The sequence below is a fragment of the Hyperoodon ampullatus genome (genome assembly GCF_949752795.1).
Source record: "Hyperoodon ampullatus genome assembly, chromosome: 7".
Classification (NCBI taxonomy): domain Eukaryota; kingdom Metazoa; phylum Chordata; class Mammalia; order Artiodactyla; family Ziphiidae; genus Hyperoodon; species Hyperoodon ampullatus.
Genome location: NC_136920.1, coordinates 57,072,085 through 57,090,011, shown reverse-complemented (window position 1 = coordinate 57,090,011; position 17,927 = coordinate 57,072,085). Strand labels below are relative to the sequence as shown.

The 17,927-nt window shown below is 35.9% G+C and overlaps 1 protein-coding gene across 3 annotated transcripts in view; it reads left to right on the top strand.

Annotated features, from left to right (window-relative positions):
• Nucleotides 1-17,927, top strand: part of UVRAG (UV radiation resistance associated) — a gene marked incomplete at both ends in the record, with an annotated part of 308,282 nt that overhangs the window by 130,507 nt on the left and 159,848 nt on the right. For all 3 annotated transcript variants that reach the window (XM_079707490.1, XM_079707489.1, XM_079707491.1), the window contains 2 exons: nt 1,688-1,793; nt 17,724-17,850. In XM_079707490.1, the coding sequence (XP_079563616.1) occupies nt 1,688-1,793; nt 17,724-17,850 (233 nt within the window). The remainder of the gene's footprint in view (nt 1-1,687; nt 1,794-17,723; nt 17,851-17,927) is intronic.

Sequence of the window (17,927 nt, the reverse complement as noted above, 5' to 3'; positions counted from 1 at the left end):
TTTATCACCGATGCATGCAAGTGTCAGTTGCTGCACATCCTTGCTAGCATCAGGTGTTGTCATTTTAATTTTAGTTATTCTAACAAGTGTGAAATGCTATCTCATTACGATTTTAATTTTCATTACCATGATGACTAAGATTTTGAGCACCTTTTCCTATGCTTATTGACCTTTCTTATATCTTCTTTTGTGAAGTGTTTCACTCTTTTGCCCATTTTTCATTGGGTTGTCTCTTTGTTACTGGTTTGTAAGAGTTCTTTATATACTCCAGGCACAGTACTTTGTCGAATTAATGTTTTACAAATATTTTCTCCCAGTCCATGGACTGCTTTTATATTTCCTTAACAACATCTTTAGATGAAAAGACATTTTTTATTTCGGCAGTGCCTAATTTATCCATTTTTAATTTTAAGGTTAGTGCTTTTTGTGTCTTCTCTAAGAAATCTTTGCCTACCCCAAGGTTGCAGGAGATTCTGTGTTTTCCTCTACAGATTTCATGACTCTAGCTTTTATGTTTACTATGATCTCCTTGAATTAATTTTTTTTGTGCTGTGAGGTAAGGAATGAGATTCATTCCTTACCTCACAGCAACTGTGTTTATCCACTGTTCCAGCACCATTTGTTTAAAAAACTTTCCATTTTCCATTAATTTGCCTAGGTTCCTTTGTCCAAAATCAGTTGACCATATATGTGTAGGTCTGTTTCTATACTCTTTATTCTGTTCCATTGATCTGTTTTTTGACCCTTATGCCAGTACCAGATTGTTTTGATTACGTAGCTTTATAAAAAAGGAAGTCTTGAAATCTGGCAGATTTAAAGATTGGTTTATCTCTTCTAGATTCTTTGTTTTTCTATATAATTTATAGTATCAGCTTCTTAATTTCTACAAAAAGAAGCACACATACACACAAAAACAAAACCTGTTGGGATTGGGATTGTGACTGTGAAATTATTGACCCATATATAGAAATATAATTGAGTGTTTGTTGACCTTGTATCCTGTGACATTATTAGTTTTAGTAGTTGTTTTGTGGATTCCTGATGATTTTCTACATGAAAATCATGTTACCTGTGAATAAAGACAATTTGACCATTTTTAGTATGTACATGTATACAAAATATATAAGCTATACTTGAAGACAAAGAGACAAAGAAAAACACAAACCCATAATTAAAGCAAAAAAGAAAAACAGTTAATTTTTTCAATGCTCCTTGTTTCAAAGGGGCTGCTGCTTTAATTCAGTCTTCTTAACTTGGGATTATTGTTAATTTTTTTTTCTTTATGGATACCCAACAAGTAATAGCCTTCATAGCAGTGGGTTTTTTTGGTGACTTTAGTAATGTAGTTAATTTCTCTGGGCCTCAGTTTCCCATCTGTAAAATGATAGGGTTCAGTCAGGTTATTTTCTAAGATCTCTTTGAGATTCCTGCGAGTTCTTCATTTTAGCTCTCAGCACATCACAGACAGTCAGATGGGTATAGAAAGGGTGTTTTTAGAACATATCGTGACTCTTGTTATTTCCCTGTTGTAAATATGCTAGAGAATTGTGAAATCGTCAGTTGAGTTCATTATATTAATTCTCTTTATCCTGGAAACTTTGTCCTCATTTTGTTCCATTTATGCCTGTGGCTCTGTGTTGAGTTTATAGTTAACGCACTTAAATTTTTCTACAACTTTTGTTTCTAGGCTTCACAGAGCCCAGTGTGCAATTAAACAGACTCAGGTAACTGTTCAGAAAATTGGAAAGGAAATTGAAGAAAAACTAAGACTCACATCTACAAGCAATGAGCTGGTAGGTTTTTATGTATTAACCTATTTAAATTCCTTGATTTCTAAATGTGATCACCGTATTCTTCTTGTATTTATTTCCCTCTTTTTTCCCCAAAAAAACTTCAGGTAGTTTTTTCTTTCTTTTTATTTTTCCTCCTAATGTTTCACTGAGACTTCCGTTGGCATTTAAATGTTATAAATAAACTTTCCCATCTGCTAATAGTGTAACATACAAAGTGCCTGCCTTTTTATGCTAGTTGAAACTTTAGATTACATACAATTACTTAGAAGATAATCAAAAGCTATTTTATTCATATCTTATAAATGTGAACTCTAGACGTAAACTGTATAGTGAATGAAAAATAGCTGCCAGAAGAAAAAAAATAATAAACTGTAGATACTAATCTGCTTTTAAAAGATGAATTTAAAATTATTTGGATTGAATTTAATAGGTTAGTTTATGGACAGTGTTCTCTTTTGGGAAAGATTCTTTTAATGAGGTATTTCCAAAGAAATAGAAATTCCAATCCAAATGGACAGATTTAAGATATTAGTATAATTTTGGGGTTGCTTTATACTCTTCCTAGTGGGGAAAAATATATTAATTTTGGAACGAAGATTCCATCTTTTTAAGCAGAAGAGTGGGTATAACTAATAAATGGAACTTTTCTCAAAATGAAGTCACAGTGCTAATGATAGCTTTTGATGAAATTTATGCTATAGATAATGATACTTAAAACTCAAATCCTCAAATTAAGTCTGAAGTGAAAAATTTTAAGTATTTGTTTGCACAAACTCCATAGATAGGCAGTATCTTCCAGCTGTCGTTCACAGCACTATCAACTTGGCAAAAGGTCTTTATGTCCCTAAACAAAAGTTCCATTATCTGTAAGATTTATCTGAGATAATAATTCAGTGGATGAACTATAGAAAGCAACCTTGCAATTAACCTATACAGACTTCTCTCTCGTGGAATTTGAAATTAATGGATGATAAAGTATTTAATCTATATAAAACTGCTGACTGAGCTTCCCTGGTGGCGCAGTGGTTGAGAGTCCACCTGCCGATGCAGGAGACACGGGTTCGTGCCCCGGTCCGGGAAGATCCCACATGCCGCGGAGCGGCTGGGCCCGTGAGCCATGGCCGCTGAGCCTGTGCGTCCGGAGCCTGTGCTCCGCAACAGGAGAGGCCACAGCAGTGAGAGGCCTGCGTACCACAAAAAACAAACAAACGAACAAAAAAAAACCCAAAAAACTGCTGACTTTGACCTATAAATGACAGTGTCATATAGTTCAGTCTAATATGTAAAATGGCTAGTGCTGTACCTGGCACATAGCAGGCATACAAAATATGGTAGCTGCAATAACTATGGTAGTGACACTTTTTATTCATACGACTTTTCACACCTATGGAAAATATTCCACTTTGGAGAAGCTATTAAACCACCTCCCTTTGTAACTTAGGTCCAGTAAAGGACCAAACTCCAGGCCACAGATATATTGGAGGAGGAGAAAAAATAGCTAATTTTAATCCTTTCTATAGTGTACAAAAATACCACATTTTTAGAGCCTTTGGGGAGAAAGTGCTAGGTTTTTTCTTATTTTCCTCTCTCAAGGCAAGACTGGGAAATTACTTATTTCATTAAGTGACAGCATATGTTTTGTCTCAGTATGGAAAAATGTATGTTTAATCCTATTTTTCTAAAATATAAGTGGTGACACGCAGAGCAAGGTGATAGAATGTATGAGTTTAAAGAGGTCAGGTTCAGAGGTTCACTGTGTGTTTTTATGCGGCCTAGTCAACATATAAGAAAATCACTGGATTTTTGAACTGAAAGTGAACCTAGAAATCTAGTTCCCTTATAACCTCACTTAAAACCACACTCCCCTCAGTACCTTCTGTCCCCTTCCCTGTTTTGTTTTTCTCCATAGTATTTATTACCCTTTAACATGCTATACACTTCACATATGTATTTTATTTGTCTGTCTCTCTAAACTCTGTGAGGAGAGGGATTTTTGTCTTTTTTTTTTTTCCTCACGGCTGTATTTCCCAGTGTCTAGAAAAGTGTTTGACACACAGTAGGAGCTCAATAAATATTTGATGAATTTAAGGATGAATCTAGTGTAATCTCTTTTTAAAAGAACAGGAAAATGAGACCTAAAGAAAGTAAGCAACTTTCCCATGATCACTGACAAATAGAGACAGAAATTTTGGTTTCCTTGTCTCCTTTCAGAGGGTAATACCAGGTACTTGTTTGTTATCTACTGTAAGGTTTACCTTTAGGAAATTAGAAGCCCTTACTATTATATATATATTTTTTCATTCCCTTTCCAAATTGGCCCAAGGTCATTATACTTCAACCCAAGCATTTTCAATATATAAGAATTAATTTTAGTCTAAGTATAAATACAGTCAGAAGTCATATTTGATGTGTAAAGAAATCAGATTACCTTCTAAGATCAAATGTAATTAACTGTTTAGAAGAAATTGGGTTCATACTTGATGACTTCTGAAACTTTGACTCTTTCTCGTCAATGTCCAATGTAATTTTTTGGCATTTAATTATGTTTTTTAGGAAATTTCTGCTGTTGTCATTTTGAATTTTTGCTTAAATGTTTTGGATTTTGTCAAATTGCCTTTCCTTGTATCTGTTGAGATAATTTTATGTTTTTCTCTTGTATTATGATAGTGAAGTACATTGATTGATTTTTGAATGTTCATCCAACTTAGGATTGCTAGGGAAAGCCCCTCTTGTTCATGATGAATTATTCTTTTTATGTATATTTCTAGATTCAATGTGCTAAAATTTTGTAAAGGATTTTTGCATCTATATTAAGGTGGAATATTGATCTGAAGTTTTGTTTTCTTGTCATCTCGTTGTTTGGTTTTGTTGGGGTAATGTTGGTCACAACTAGTGAATTCGGAAGTGTTTCCTCTATTTTCTGGAAGAGTAAGTGTAGAATTGGAATTATTTCTTAAAGGTTGGTAGAATTTACCGGTGAAGCCATCTGGGCCTTTGTGGAGTCTTCTTTGTGGGCTTTGAGTTAGGAATTCAATTCTTTAATAGTTGAGGTGTTACTGAAGTTAGCTACTTCTTGAGTAGGCTTTGGTTGCTTGTGTCTTTCAGGGATTTGTGCATTTCATTTAAGAGGTCAGTCTTTTTAATTTTAACTATTGGGTATATAGTGCTTTCTTAGTTTGGTTTATAATTGTATTTCTATTATGATAATTTTTCATATCTTTATTGGTTATCTTTTTTTTTTTTTTTTTTTTGCGGTACGCGGGCCGCTCACTGCTGTGGCCTCTCCCGTCACGGAGCACAGGCTCCGGACGCGCAGGCCCAGCGGCCATGGCTCACGGGCCCAGCTGCTCCGGGGCACGAACCCGTGTCCCCTGCATCGGCAGGCGGACTCCCAACCACTGCGCCACCAGGGAAGCCCTATTGGTTATCTTTTAAGAGGTGTAATTTTAAATATTTTTGCCCATTTAGATTTACAGAAAACTTGTAAAGATAGTTCAGAAAGGTTCCATACACCTTTCGTCCAGTTTCTCTTAATGTTAACTTCTTGTATAACCATGTTACATTTGACATGGTACATACAACTTGATATATCATCAAACCAAGAAATTAACATTGATACATTACTACTAACTGTGGATTTTATTCAGGTTTCACCAGTGTTTCCACTATGTCATTTTTATTTTACAACAGTTTTAGATTTATAGAATTATTACAAAGATAGTACAGAGAGTTACCCTGTAAACCCCACACCCAGTTTCTCCCATTATTAACATCTTACCTTAGTATGGTACATTTGTCATAATTATTGAACCTGTATTGATAAGTCATCATTAACTAAAGTCCATGCTTTATTCAGATTTCCTTAATTTTTATCTAATGTCCCTTTTCTGTTCCAGGATCTCATCCAGGAAACCATACTGCTTTTAGTAGCTTCCTTAGACTTTTCTTGGCTGTGAAAATTCCTCAAACTTTGATTTTTTTTGATGACTTTGACAGTTTTCAGGATTACTAGGTCAGCTGTTTTATATAATATCCCTTGATTGGGGTTTGTCTGATGTTTTGTTGTGATTAGACTGGATTCTAATGTCTTTTTTTCTTCCAGTATCCAGTCTAGGACACCACACTGGTTTTAGTCATCATGACTTCCTAGGCTTCTCTGATCTTTGACAGTTTTTCATTCTTTCCTATTTTTATATCACCATGACTAATCACTGTTGATAGTGACCTTGATCACTAGTTAAGGTGATGTCTCCCAGGTTTATGCACTCTAGAGTTCCCTTTCCTGCTCAATTTTTTGAAAGCCAGATTCTAAGCCCAGCCTCCACTCCAGAGGAGGGGACTGAAGCTCCACCTCCTGGAGGGGAGACTATCTACACACATTATTTGGGTACTTTGTGAGGAAGATTTGTCCCTTCTTCCCTCCACGCATTTATTTATTCAGTTGTTTAATTATCAGTATGGATTTGTATCTATTTATTTTATACTTTAGGTTACAATCTGATACGATGTTCTTTATTTCCTTGCTTCAACTGAGAGCTCTCTCAGGATGGCTTCTGCGTCCTTTTGACATGCCCTCATCTCTTTTTTGTTCGTTTGTTTTTTAAAGCAAGTTCTTAATTTCTGGCACTATGTGATCTGGACTCATCAGGTATTTTCCCTGTCTCAGCCCTAGAATCAGCCATTTCTCCTAGGAATCCTGTTCCTTTCATTGAATAATTTAGAAACAAGATCTGGGCACTGGGTGTGCTTGTTGCTTCTGAGTTGTAAGTGCTTCTAAGCCCTCTCAGTGGACAGAGCTGGTATATACAGGTATCTGTCTCACTATGTATTAAACTTAACATACATTTATTTATCTATTTTTTGCCGCATTGGCTCTTCGTTGCTGCGCGCGGGCTTGCTCTGGTTGCGGCGAGTGGGGGCTACTCTTCGTTGTGGTGCTTGGGCTTCTCATTGCGGTGGCTTCTCTTGTTTCGGAGCACCGGCTCTAGGTGCGCGGGCTCAGTAGTTGCAGCGTGTGGGCTCAGTAGTTGTGACTTGCGGGCTCTAGACTGCAGGCTCAGTAGTTGTGGCACACGGCCTTAGCTGCTCCACGGCATGTGGGATCTTCCCGGACCAGGGCTCGAACCTGTGTCCCCTGCATTGGCAGGCGGATTCTTAACCACTGCACCACCAGGGAAGTCCCTTCCCTCATTTTTAAATGGGACTTTTGTCTTCTTATGCTGTGGTTAAAGACTGTGTCGGCATGCACGTGTGTGTGTGTGTGCACATTTCTGGATACAAGTCCTTTTTCTGATATGTGTGTTGGCAGTATTTTCTTCCAGTCTGTGTCTTGCCTTTTTGTGTTCTTAGTGATGCTTTCTAAAGAGCAAAAGTTTCAAAGTTTGATGAAATCCAGTGTATTTTTTATATTTATTTTATGGTTAGGGCTTTTTGTGTTCTTTCTAAGAAATTTATGCCTAACCCAAAGTCACATAAATTTTCTTCTGTTTTTTGTTTTAGAAATTTTATAGTTTTGGGCTTTACATTTAGATCTATGATCCATCTCAAGTTTTTTTATAAGTGAGGTAACAAACTCCCTTATTATTATAGCTTTGTTGTCTTAAAACCAGATGGGGTAAGTTCTCCAGCTTTGTTCTTTTTAAAAATTCCTGTGGGTTTCTAGGTTCTTTGTATTTACAAGTGAATTTGAGAATGAATTTATCAGTTTATACCAAAAAAAAAAAGCCTGCTGGAATTTTGATTAGGATTTATAGATCAATTTGTGGAGAATTGCAATCTTAACCATATCAAGTTCTCCAATCCATGAACATGGCATATCTCTTTTTTTCTAATAAATTTATTTATTTTTATTTATTTATTTTTGGCTGCGTTGGGCCTTTGTTGCTGCACATGGGCCTTCTCTAGCTGCGGAGAGTGGGGGCCACCCTTCATTGTGGTGCGTGGGCTTCTCATTGCGGTGGCTTCTCCCGTTGGGGAGCATGGACTCTAGGCGCGCGGGCTCAGTAGTTGTGGCTCGCGGGCTCTAGAGTGTGGGCTCAGTAGTTGTGGCTCACGGACTTACCTGCTCCGCGACATGTGGGATCCTCCCGGACCAGGGCTCGAACCCGTGACCCCTGCATTGGCAGGCAGATTCTTAACCACTGCACGACCAGGGAAGTCCCAGCATATGTCTCTTTTATTTTGATCTTTTCCTTAATTCTCTCAATAATATCTTATAGCTTTCACTGTAGAGATTCTGGGCATCTTTTATTAGTGTTATTCCTAAGTATTTTATGGGAGGTTTTTTTGTTTGTTTTGGGCATTATTGCAAATGTGATTGTTTTTGAAATTTTGTTTCCTGCAAGTATATAAGAATACAATTCATTTTAATTTAGTAATCTTGCATCTTGCAATCTTTTTATATTAACTTTTAAATTCTAGTAGTTATTTTGTAGATTTCTTGGGATTTTCTTTGTAAACAATCGTACCTGCAAACTTGGAATGCTTTATGTGCTTTAATTTTTCTGCCTTATTTCAGTAGCTAGGGCATACAGTACAATGTTGAATGAAAGTGATAAACATGGAAATACTTTACTTGTTTCTGATGATAAGGGGAAATCATTCATCCTTTCTCCATTAAATATAATGTTAGCAATGCCTTTTATTGGCTTTAAGAAGTTCCCTCTTATTCCTAGTTTCTGAATTTTATCATGAAGGGATGTTGAATTTTGTCAAATGCTTTTTCTGCATTTATTGAAATAAATGATCATGGCATTTTCTTCTTGATTCTGTTACTGCGGTAAACTACATTGATTTAATTTCAAGTGTTTAACTAACATTGCATTTATGGAATAAACTAATGGCTACAATATAGAGTACAATCTTTTTTATACCTTGCTATATATGATCTGGTAATATTTAAGAGTTTTTGTGCCTATATTTATTAGGGATATTGGGAAGCAGTGTTTTAAATTACTTTGTTAGATTGGTATTAGGATTGTGGTAGCCTGGTAAAATTAGTTGGGCAGTGTTCCTTTTGCCTACTCCACCTTGACTAGAAGCGGAAGCCTCCTGGATTTTTAACATTTTCAAATAGTCTGCTGAGATTTCATGTCTTTTTATTCATTATGAGAATATTTAACTTTTTTTCACTTAGCATATTTGTAATAGTGACTTTCTTTGATAATTTTAACATCTGGGTCATCTCAGAGTTGGCATATGTTGATTGTCTTTTCCCTAGAGAGTGAATCACATTTTCCTGGTTCTTCGTATATTGGGTAATATTGCAGAGTACCCTGGACATTGTGAGTGTAATTTTGTGGAATTTCTGGATTTTGTTGCTTTGTTCCAAAGAATATTGATGTTCTAATTCTAGCGGGTAGTTAACTTGGTTAGGCTCAAACTGTCATGCCTGCAATGGACATTGCCTCCGATTTCAGGTCATTACTCTCATCCTTAGGCACAGCTGCTCTCTGTTTGCCTCATGCAGATATGATTTAGGATTCAGAAACTCAGATTGACTTTAAACAGAATTCGCGGTGCCCCATTCTCTGGCTTCCTCCATTCTGGTGGCCTTGATTGCCTAATCTCTTTTCCCTGGTTCCTCCTGCCAGAAAGATAGTTGTCTTTCTGTTGGTGTTTAACCATAGACACCCTCAGGGCAAAGTCACAGAAAAGGGGAATTTCACTCCTCGTGTTGGTTGTTTGCACCAGGTTCTGAGTTTACCCCAAAATCTGCCTGCCATTGATCAATTTTTAGAACCCTCATGTAGTAGCTTTTTGTATTTTATCTGGAGTCTATAGCTGTTATTTATGGAAGGACCAGTTTGATAGGTACTTAATCTCTATATCAAACACAAAACTCCTGTATGTTTTATTATTACATATATTTTTGCTTTATCTCCCTAGCTGGACCTGGGTTCTAGGCCTGATATTGCCACTGAGTCTATGAAATTAATGGATTGGATTAAATATTTTCTAAGGAAAAGTTTGCCCTTTCTTAGTGGCTGAGCAGGTATAGGTACAATAGAAACAATCTATAAATGACGTTTTAAAGCAAATTTGTTAACTTATAAGACAACTGCCATAGTTCTAAAACTTTTTTCAGATTGTTAACTATTTCCATTTTTTGGTGGGAAAACTAGTATAGATGAATAATGCCCTAAACCACTCAAGACCCCTTTATACTCTAAATATTGTAAAGATCTCAAAGAATTTAGGGTATATCTATTGATAATGCTTAGGTTAATAAAAGACAGATGAATCCTCACATTTGCTTCTGCAATCAATCTGTTGTGATATCACAGATCTTAGAGACTGGAAAACTCCACAATACAGTTATGAGAAAATGATAGTGAAAAAGGTAGATAGCAGCTTAGTATTATTATGAAAATATTTTTGATCTCACAGACTGAAATGGTGTTAGGAATCCTCATGGTTTCCTGAACCATGCTTTGATAGCTTTTGCCTAAAAAGCCTTTTTGGCTCCAGCGTAATCTACAAGAAGAAAATTGTTTAACATGTCATTTACAGATTGGTGTGTCATACTGAAAAGAATCTTTAACATTGTCCATCACTGTCTTTGTAAAGATGCATAAAAAGGAGTATGCTTGCAAAGAGATGAACGTATCTGTGATTTTCAGATCACAGACAGTGTTGTATAAAAACACTAAAATCCAATCAAAAGTGATCCTTTGGAGATGTACATATGACATTAACTATACTAGGAGTAAACAGGTAAGTAGAATGCAGAAACCATTAGAAGATATTATACTTATGGAATATTAAGATCTTTGAGTACTTAGATTCATTTGAAAGGAAGCAGAACCAGATTCCACTTGGTCAGGGTTTGTTTACTCATCAGAAATTAGAGCCAGCAATCCTGGTTTTGAATGACGATTTATTTCTGTAAATGGGCCAGTTTTTGCACATGGACCATAACACAAACACACTATACACACACCTTCCTGTATTAGTTTAGTATTTAGACTAACTTGTACCCTTAGTTCTTTGATTCTAGTAAACATAACCCAATTTGAGCATGTACCCTGGAATAGAGCAGATTAACCCCCCTACCTATGCATATCCCTGTGTTCTTTGAAGAGTTGTTTTTCTTTTCTATTTTTTTTCTCTACATAGGTAGAATCTAGTTTACATATTTTTTGGAGAAATTCGAGTTAAGGAAATTGAACACGTCTCTTTGTGGAAAAAGATTGCTTCCTAAGAATTTGTATATTTTTTCCCTTAGTGATGTAAAAACACTGATCACACTACTGGATTACCAAAGAAACCCAGATTGTTTCCTGATTCCTCTTTCTTTCATGATAAGCAGCCTCACTGACTTTTGGTCTTTGTTTTTACAGGGAGTTGGCAGGGCAAAATGGCTTTTGTCTCCACTGGACCCAAGCCCTTAGAAAACAGAAACTGTTTCTCATTTATCTAGAAGCACGTAGTAGGCCCTTCATAAATATTTGATTCGTTCAGAAAAAAATTTCTTAGGAATGTTTTATATTTCGTAGAGTTTTCCAGTCAAATATAATAGTGATGATTGGAAATAAGCTTTACTGCTTGAATGTCTTTAACAGATGATCATACCATCTGTTCAGAATCAGTATTTCAGAGATGAGGAAGAAAGCATTTTGGGTGAGAAACGATAGCTGTAAAGTACTTTCCACACAACTGCCAAAAGTCATTTTCCATGCCCATTGCCTCAACAAGGCCATACCATTACTCATCTCACTGAGTACCCATGCTTCCTCATTGTCTGTGAATCAAATAGAGGTGCTGAGTTTTTTCTTTTAAAGTTTTCCACCAGCTCATCCCAGGGCTTAATAACCTATTCAGTTTACTTAATGAATGTTTTTTTTCTCCCCATTAAAATTTTACTTAGTATATGTCTTAGGAAGGAGACTGTTTGGTTAAGATTTTTGTCATGGAAAATGATGGAAAGCATATTATTGACACTATTGATAAAGACTAGGAGAGAAGGGTACATACCTTCATAGTGCAGTAATTGTGTGTGAATGCAAACACGTGCAGGCACATGTATGTTCATTGTGGGGGTAGGATTTCAGATTTTATCTGGAGGCAAATTGTGGCAAGGTATTTGGATTAAAAGGGAGTCAGAGTAAAGTTTAAACCATGGCTTTATAGGTTGAAGTAGGAAATATTTTTATGGAAAGATAAGTTAACAAACTTATTTGGTAAACTTAATTGTATATTTGGTAGAATGTGTCTGGGATTTGTTTTATTAAATGAACATTCAGTAAAATTGACTTTTTTGAGGTACAGTTCTATCACTTTTTTAAAAATGAACTTTGTGTTTTAGAGTAGTTTTAGGTTTACAGAAAAATTGTGCAGAAAGTACAGAAAGTCCCCCCCCCATTTCTTTTGTTATTAACATCTTATGTTAGAGTGACACATTTGTTACTATTGTTGAATCAATATTAATACAATATTATTAACTAAAGTCTGTAGTTTACCTTCGGGTTCACTCTTTGTGTTGTATAGTTCTATGAGTTTTGACAAAGGCACAGTGTCATGTATCCACCATTACAGTGTCATACAGAATCGTTTCACTGGCCTAAAAATCCTCCATGCTTCACCTATTTATACTTTTTTCCCTCCCTCAGAACACCTGGCAACCACTGATCTTTTTACTGTCTCCACAGTTTTGCCTTTTTCAGAATGTAACATAGTTGGAGTCATACAGCATGTAGCTTTTTCAGATTGGTTTCTTTTACTTAGCTATATGCATTTAAGGTTCCCTCATGTCTTTTTAATAGCTTTTCATAGCTTGTTTCTTTTTATTGCTGAATAATGCTCCATTGTTATTGGATATGCCACAGTTTATCTTTTGACCTATTGAGGTACATTTTGGTTGCTTCCACGTTTTGGCAATTATGAATACAGCTGCTATAGGCATTTATGTGTAGGTTTTTGTGTGAACACAAGTTTTCAGCTCATCTGGGTAAATATCTAGGAGCACAATTGCTGGATCATATAGTAAACCTATGTTTAGTTTTGTGAGAAACTGCCAGACCATCCTCTAAAATGGCTATACCATTTTGCATTGCCATCAACAATGAATGAAAGTTCCTGTTGCTCCACATCCTTACCCACATTTAGTATTGCCATTGTTTTGGATTTAAACTATTCTGATAGGTGTGTAGTGGTATCTAATTGTTTTTCATTTTTTAAATTTATTTTATTTTATTTTTTATTTTTTGGCTGCGTTGGGTCTTCGTTGCTGCGCACGGGCTTTCTCTAGTTGCAGCGAGCGGGGGCTACTCTTCGTTGTGGTGCGCAGGCTACTCTTTGTCGCGGTGCATGGGCTTCTCATTGTGGGGGCTTCTCTTGTTGTGGAGCACGGGCTCTAGGCGCGCTGGCTTCAGTAGTTGCCGCACGCGGGCTCAGTGTTGTGGCTCACGGGCTTAGTTGTTCCACGGCATGTGGGATCTTCCCAGACCAGGGCTCGAACCCGTGTCTCCTGCGTTGGCAGGCAGATTCTTAACCACTGCGCCACCAGAGAAGCCCCTATCTAATTGTTTTAATTGCAATTCCCTGATGACTTGTGATATTGAGAATCTTTTCATATGCTTATGTGCTTATTTTCATATGATTATCTCTGTATCTTCTTTGGTAAGGTGACAGTTCAGATCGTTTGCCCATTTTTTAATTGTATTGTTTATATTTCTATTGTTGAGTTTTTAGAATTCTTTGCATATTTTGTATTCTATTCTTTATCAGATAAGTTGTTTTCAAATATTTTCTCCCAGTCTGTGGCTTATCTTTTCATTCTATTAGTCATTGTTGCAGAGCAGAAGTCTTAATTTTAATGAAGTCCAACTTAACAATTTCTTCTTTCATGGCTCATGTGTTTGGTGTTGTATGTAAAAAGTCATCTCCAAGCCTAAGGTCACCTAGGTTTTCTCCACTGTTATCCTCTAAAAGGTGAATAGTAATTATTATTTCACATTTAGATCTGTGATTGATTTTGAGTTAATTTTTGTGAAAGATATAGGTCTATATCTAAATTTTGTTTGTTTGTTTGTTTGTTTGTATGTGGGTGTCCAGTGGTTCCAGCACCATTTGGTGAAAAAGACTATCCTTTCTCCATTGAATTGCTTTTATTCCTTTGTCAAAGATTAGTTCACCATATTTGTGTGTTTCTATTTCTGGGCTCTATATTCTGTTCCACTGATTTGTTTGTCTGTTCTTTTGCCCATACCACATTATCCTGATTACTGTAGTTTTATAGTAAGTCTTGACAGAAGATAGTGTCAGTCTTTCAACTTTGTTCTTCTCCAGTATTTTGTTGGTGGTTCTGGGTTTTTTGCTTTTCTTTATAAACTTTAGAATCAGTTTGTTGATATCCACAAAATAATTTGCTGGGATGTCAGTGAATCTATAGGTCAAGTTGGGAAAAATTGATATCATAATAGTGTCTTCCTATCCCTGAACATGGACAATTTCTCCACTTATTTGGGTCTTCTTTGATTTCTTTCATTGGAGTTTTGTAGTTTTCTTCATATAGATCTTCTACATAATTTGTTAGATTTGTACCTAAGTATTTTATTCTTTCATACTAATGTAATTGATGTTGTGTTTTTAATTTCAAATTCCCATTATTCCTTGTTACATAAGAAAGCAGGGCTTCCCTGGTGGCGCAGTGGTTGAGGGTCCGCCTGCCGATGCAGGGGACACGGGTTCGTGCCCCGGTCCGGGAGGATCCCACATGCTGCGGAGCGGCTGGGCCCGTGAGCCATGGCCGCTGAGCCTGCGTGTCCGGAGCCTGTGCTCCTCAATGGGAGAGGCCACAACAGTGAGAGGCCCGCATACAGCAAAAAAAAAAAAAAAAAAAAAAAAAAGAAAGCAGTTGACTTTTGTGTATTAACCCTGTATCATGCAACCTTGCTATAATCACTTGTTAGTTCCAGGAGGTTTGGGGTTGGTTTTTTGTTTTGTCAATTCTTTGGGATTTTCTACATAGACAATCATATCATCTGTAAACAAAGATGACTTCATTTATTTCTTTCCCAGTATACATAGCTTTTATTTCCTTTTCTTGCCTTATTGCATAGCTAGGACTTCCAGTACATGTTTAAGAGAGTGGTGAAAGGGGACATCCTGTGTTGTTCTGCAACATAGGGAGAAAGCATCTGGTTTTTCACCATTAAGTATTTTGGCAAATATTAGTAGGTTTCTTGGCAAGTATTCTTTACCAAATTGATGAAGTTCTCCTTTATTTCTAGTTGAATGTCACATGCTTTTTCAGCATCCATTGATATGGTTATATGATTTTATTTTTCTTTAGCCTGGTTGATGTGGTGAAATCCATTAATTGATTATTGAAAGTTAAACCTGTCTTGCATACCTGGAATATAGTTCATTTGGCCATGGTGTATAATTCTTATATGTTGATGGATTTGATTTGCTAATATTTTGTTGGGGATTTTGTACCTATGTTTATGAGAAATACTGGTCTGTAATTTTCCTTTCTAGTGATGGCTTCGGTTTTGGTGTGAGGATGATGCTGGCCTCATAGAATGAGTTAGGAAGTTCTTCTGTATTTTGGAAGCGATTTTCAAAAACTGGTATAATGTCTTATTTAAATGTTTGGTAAAATTTACCAGTGAAGCCATCTGGATTGGTACTCTCTGTTTTGGAAGGTTATTAATTATTGATTTAATTTCATATATATATATATATATATATATATATATATATATATATATATATGCCTATTCAGATTGTCGGTTTCTCCTAGTGTGAGTTTTGGTAGATTGTTTTTCAAGGAATTGATCCATTTCATTTAAGTTACCAAATTTATGGGCATAGAGCTGTTTATAGTATTTTTTATTATTCTTTTAATGTCCATGAGATCAGTTGTGATGGCTCCTCTTTCATTCTTCATATTAGTAATTTCTGTCTTTTCTTGGTTAGCCTGGCTAGAATTTTATCAATCTTACTGACCTTTTCAAAAACACAGCTTTTGGTTTTGTTTACTTTGTGATTTTCTCCATTTAATTTATTCTGTTTGGAGTTCACTAACTTCTTAAGTCTGTAGATTTATTTCTTTTGCCCAGTTTGGCAAGTTTTTAGCCATTATTTACTACAAGTACTTTTCATTCCTGCCTACTTTCTCCTTTCCTCCTGGTACTTGATGATACAAGTGCTAGATCTTTTGCTATCATTCCACAGATTTCTGAGGCTCTGTTCATTTTTATCTCTATTGATTAAATTGGGTAGTTTCTATTGTTTTATCTTCCAGATTAAAGATTCTTTTCTCTCTTTCCTACATTCTGCTGTTGAGCTCATTCATTGAGTTTTTTATTTCAGTTCTTTAGGTCTTCACTTTCTTTATTGAGATTTTCTGGGGTTTTTTTGTCAAAATGTTCTATATTTTTGTTTCAAGCATGTTCTTAATTTCTTTTTTTTAATTAATGTTTATTGGAGTATAGTTGATTTACAATGTTGATTTAGTTTCTACTGTACAGCAAAGTGAATCAGTTATACATTTACATATACATATATCCACTCTTTTTTAGATTATATTCCCATATAGGTTCTTAATTTCTATTGAAGCATTTTTGTGATGGCTGCTCTCAGATCGTTGTCAGATAGTTGTAACATGTCTGTTTGTCTCAAGTGTTGGCATCTATTGATTATCCTTTTTTATTCACTTTGACATCTTCCTGTTTCTTGGTCTGATGAGTGATTTTTGATTGAAACTTGTACATTTGGGGTACTATGTTATGAGTCTCTGGATCTTATTTAAACTTTCTATCTTACCTGACTTCCTCTGACACCTCTGGTAGTGGAAGGAAGAGGCACCATCTCATTACTGCCAGGTTGGGGTGGAAGTCCAAGTTCCCCAAGAAGCTTCCATTGACACTCATGTGGCAGAGGAGTGTTTGTGTGTGAGTGTAAGAGGGTTTGTTAGTGCTGACTAGGAATGGGAGTTCCAGCTGCCCACATAGGGAGTAAGGTGGTCTCAATAGCACTGCATAGTAGTGAAAGTTCTGACTCTCTACTTGGCCTCCTCTGATATTACCCAGCAGGAAGGGAGAAGGTTATCTTGTTACAGCTGTAGTGAGGCTGAAGGCTCCCCCTGTGGTATCCACTGACATTATAGGGGGCTTGGTTACTTACTGTCTGTAAGGGATGAAAGCACCAGGTCCCTACTTGGCTTTCTCCAAAATCTGTGGAATATTAGAGCACCTATGTTCAGCTTGGTAAGGATGGAAATCTACTTTTTGTTTCTATGGATTTGCTTATTTCGGTAATTTCATATAAATGGAGTCTGTGGCCTTTTAAAACTGGCTTTTTTTTTTAGTTAGCATAATGTTTTCAAGATTCATGCATGTTGTAGCATATATCAGTACTTCATTTCTTGTTATTGCCAAATAATATTCCATTGTATATATACCACATTTTATTTATCTGTTCATCAGATGGTGGACATTTGGATTGATTTCATTGCTTGGCTATTATGAATAATGCTGCTATAAACATTCATATTCACATTTTTGTATGGACATGTTTTTTATTCTATTGGATATATACATATGTCTAGAAGTGGAATTGCTGGGTCCTAAGGTAATTCTATGTTTAACATTTTGAGAACTCCATTTCTTTTTTATTATTAATTTGTGTCTTATTGTATTGTGGTGTTAGGAAAGAGGCCTGAGATATTTTATAGTGTCTTTTAGGTTCTTAGAAAAACTGTTCCCAGATTTTAGATTTTATTTCTACTCTGTTCTTTGCTTACATCTGTATTCTTTCCATTAAAATGACAGGTGCTGATAATTAAGTTACTCAAGAGATCTATAAGTTACATGAGTATTAAAGTGCTTTAAACCAATCACATTTTGAAACATTGTGAGTGCACAGTTATTCATAGGCATAACTTTTATATTCATAAATTTACCTGTGCTTTTAATTATTTAGAAAAAAGAAAGTGAGTGCCTGCAATTAAAAATTTTGGTGCTTCGAAATGAACTGGAAAGACAGAAGAAAGCTTTGGGACGGGAGGTGGCATTACTGCATAAGGAACAAATTGCATTACAGGACAAAGGTGAGTAAAAACACCATACAAACAGCCTAGCCTCCACATTCAGTAATTTTCCTTTCTTTTTCTCCATAGGCTCAAAT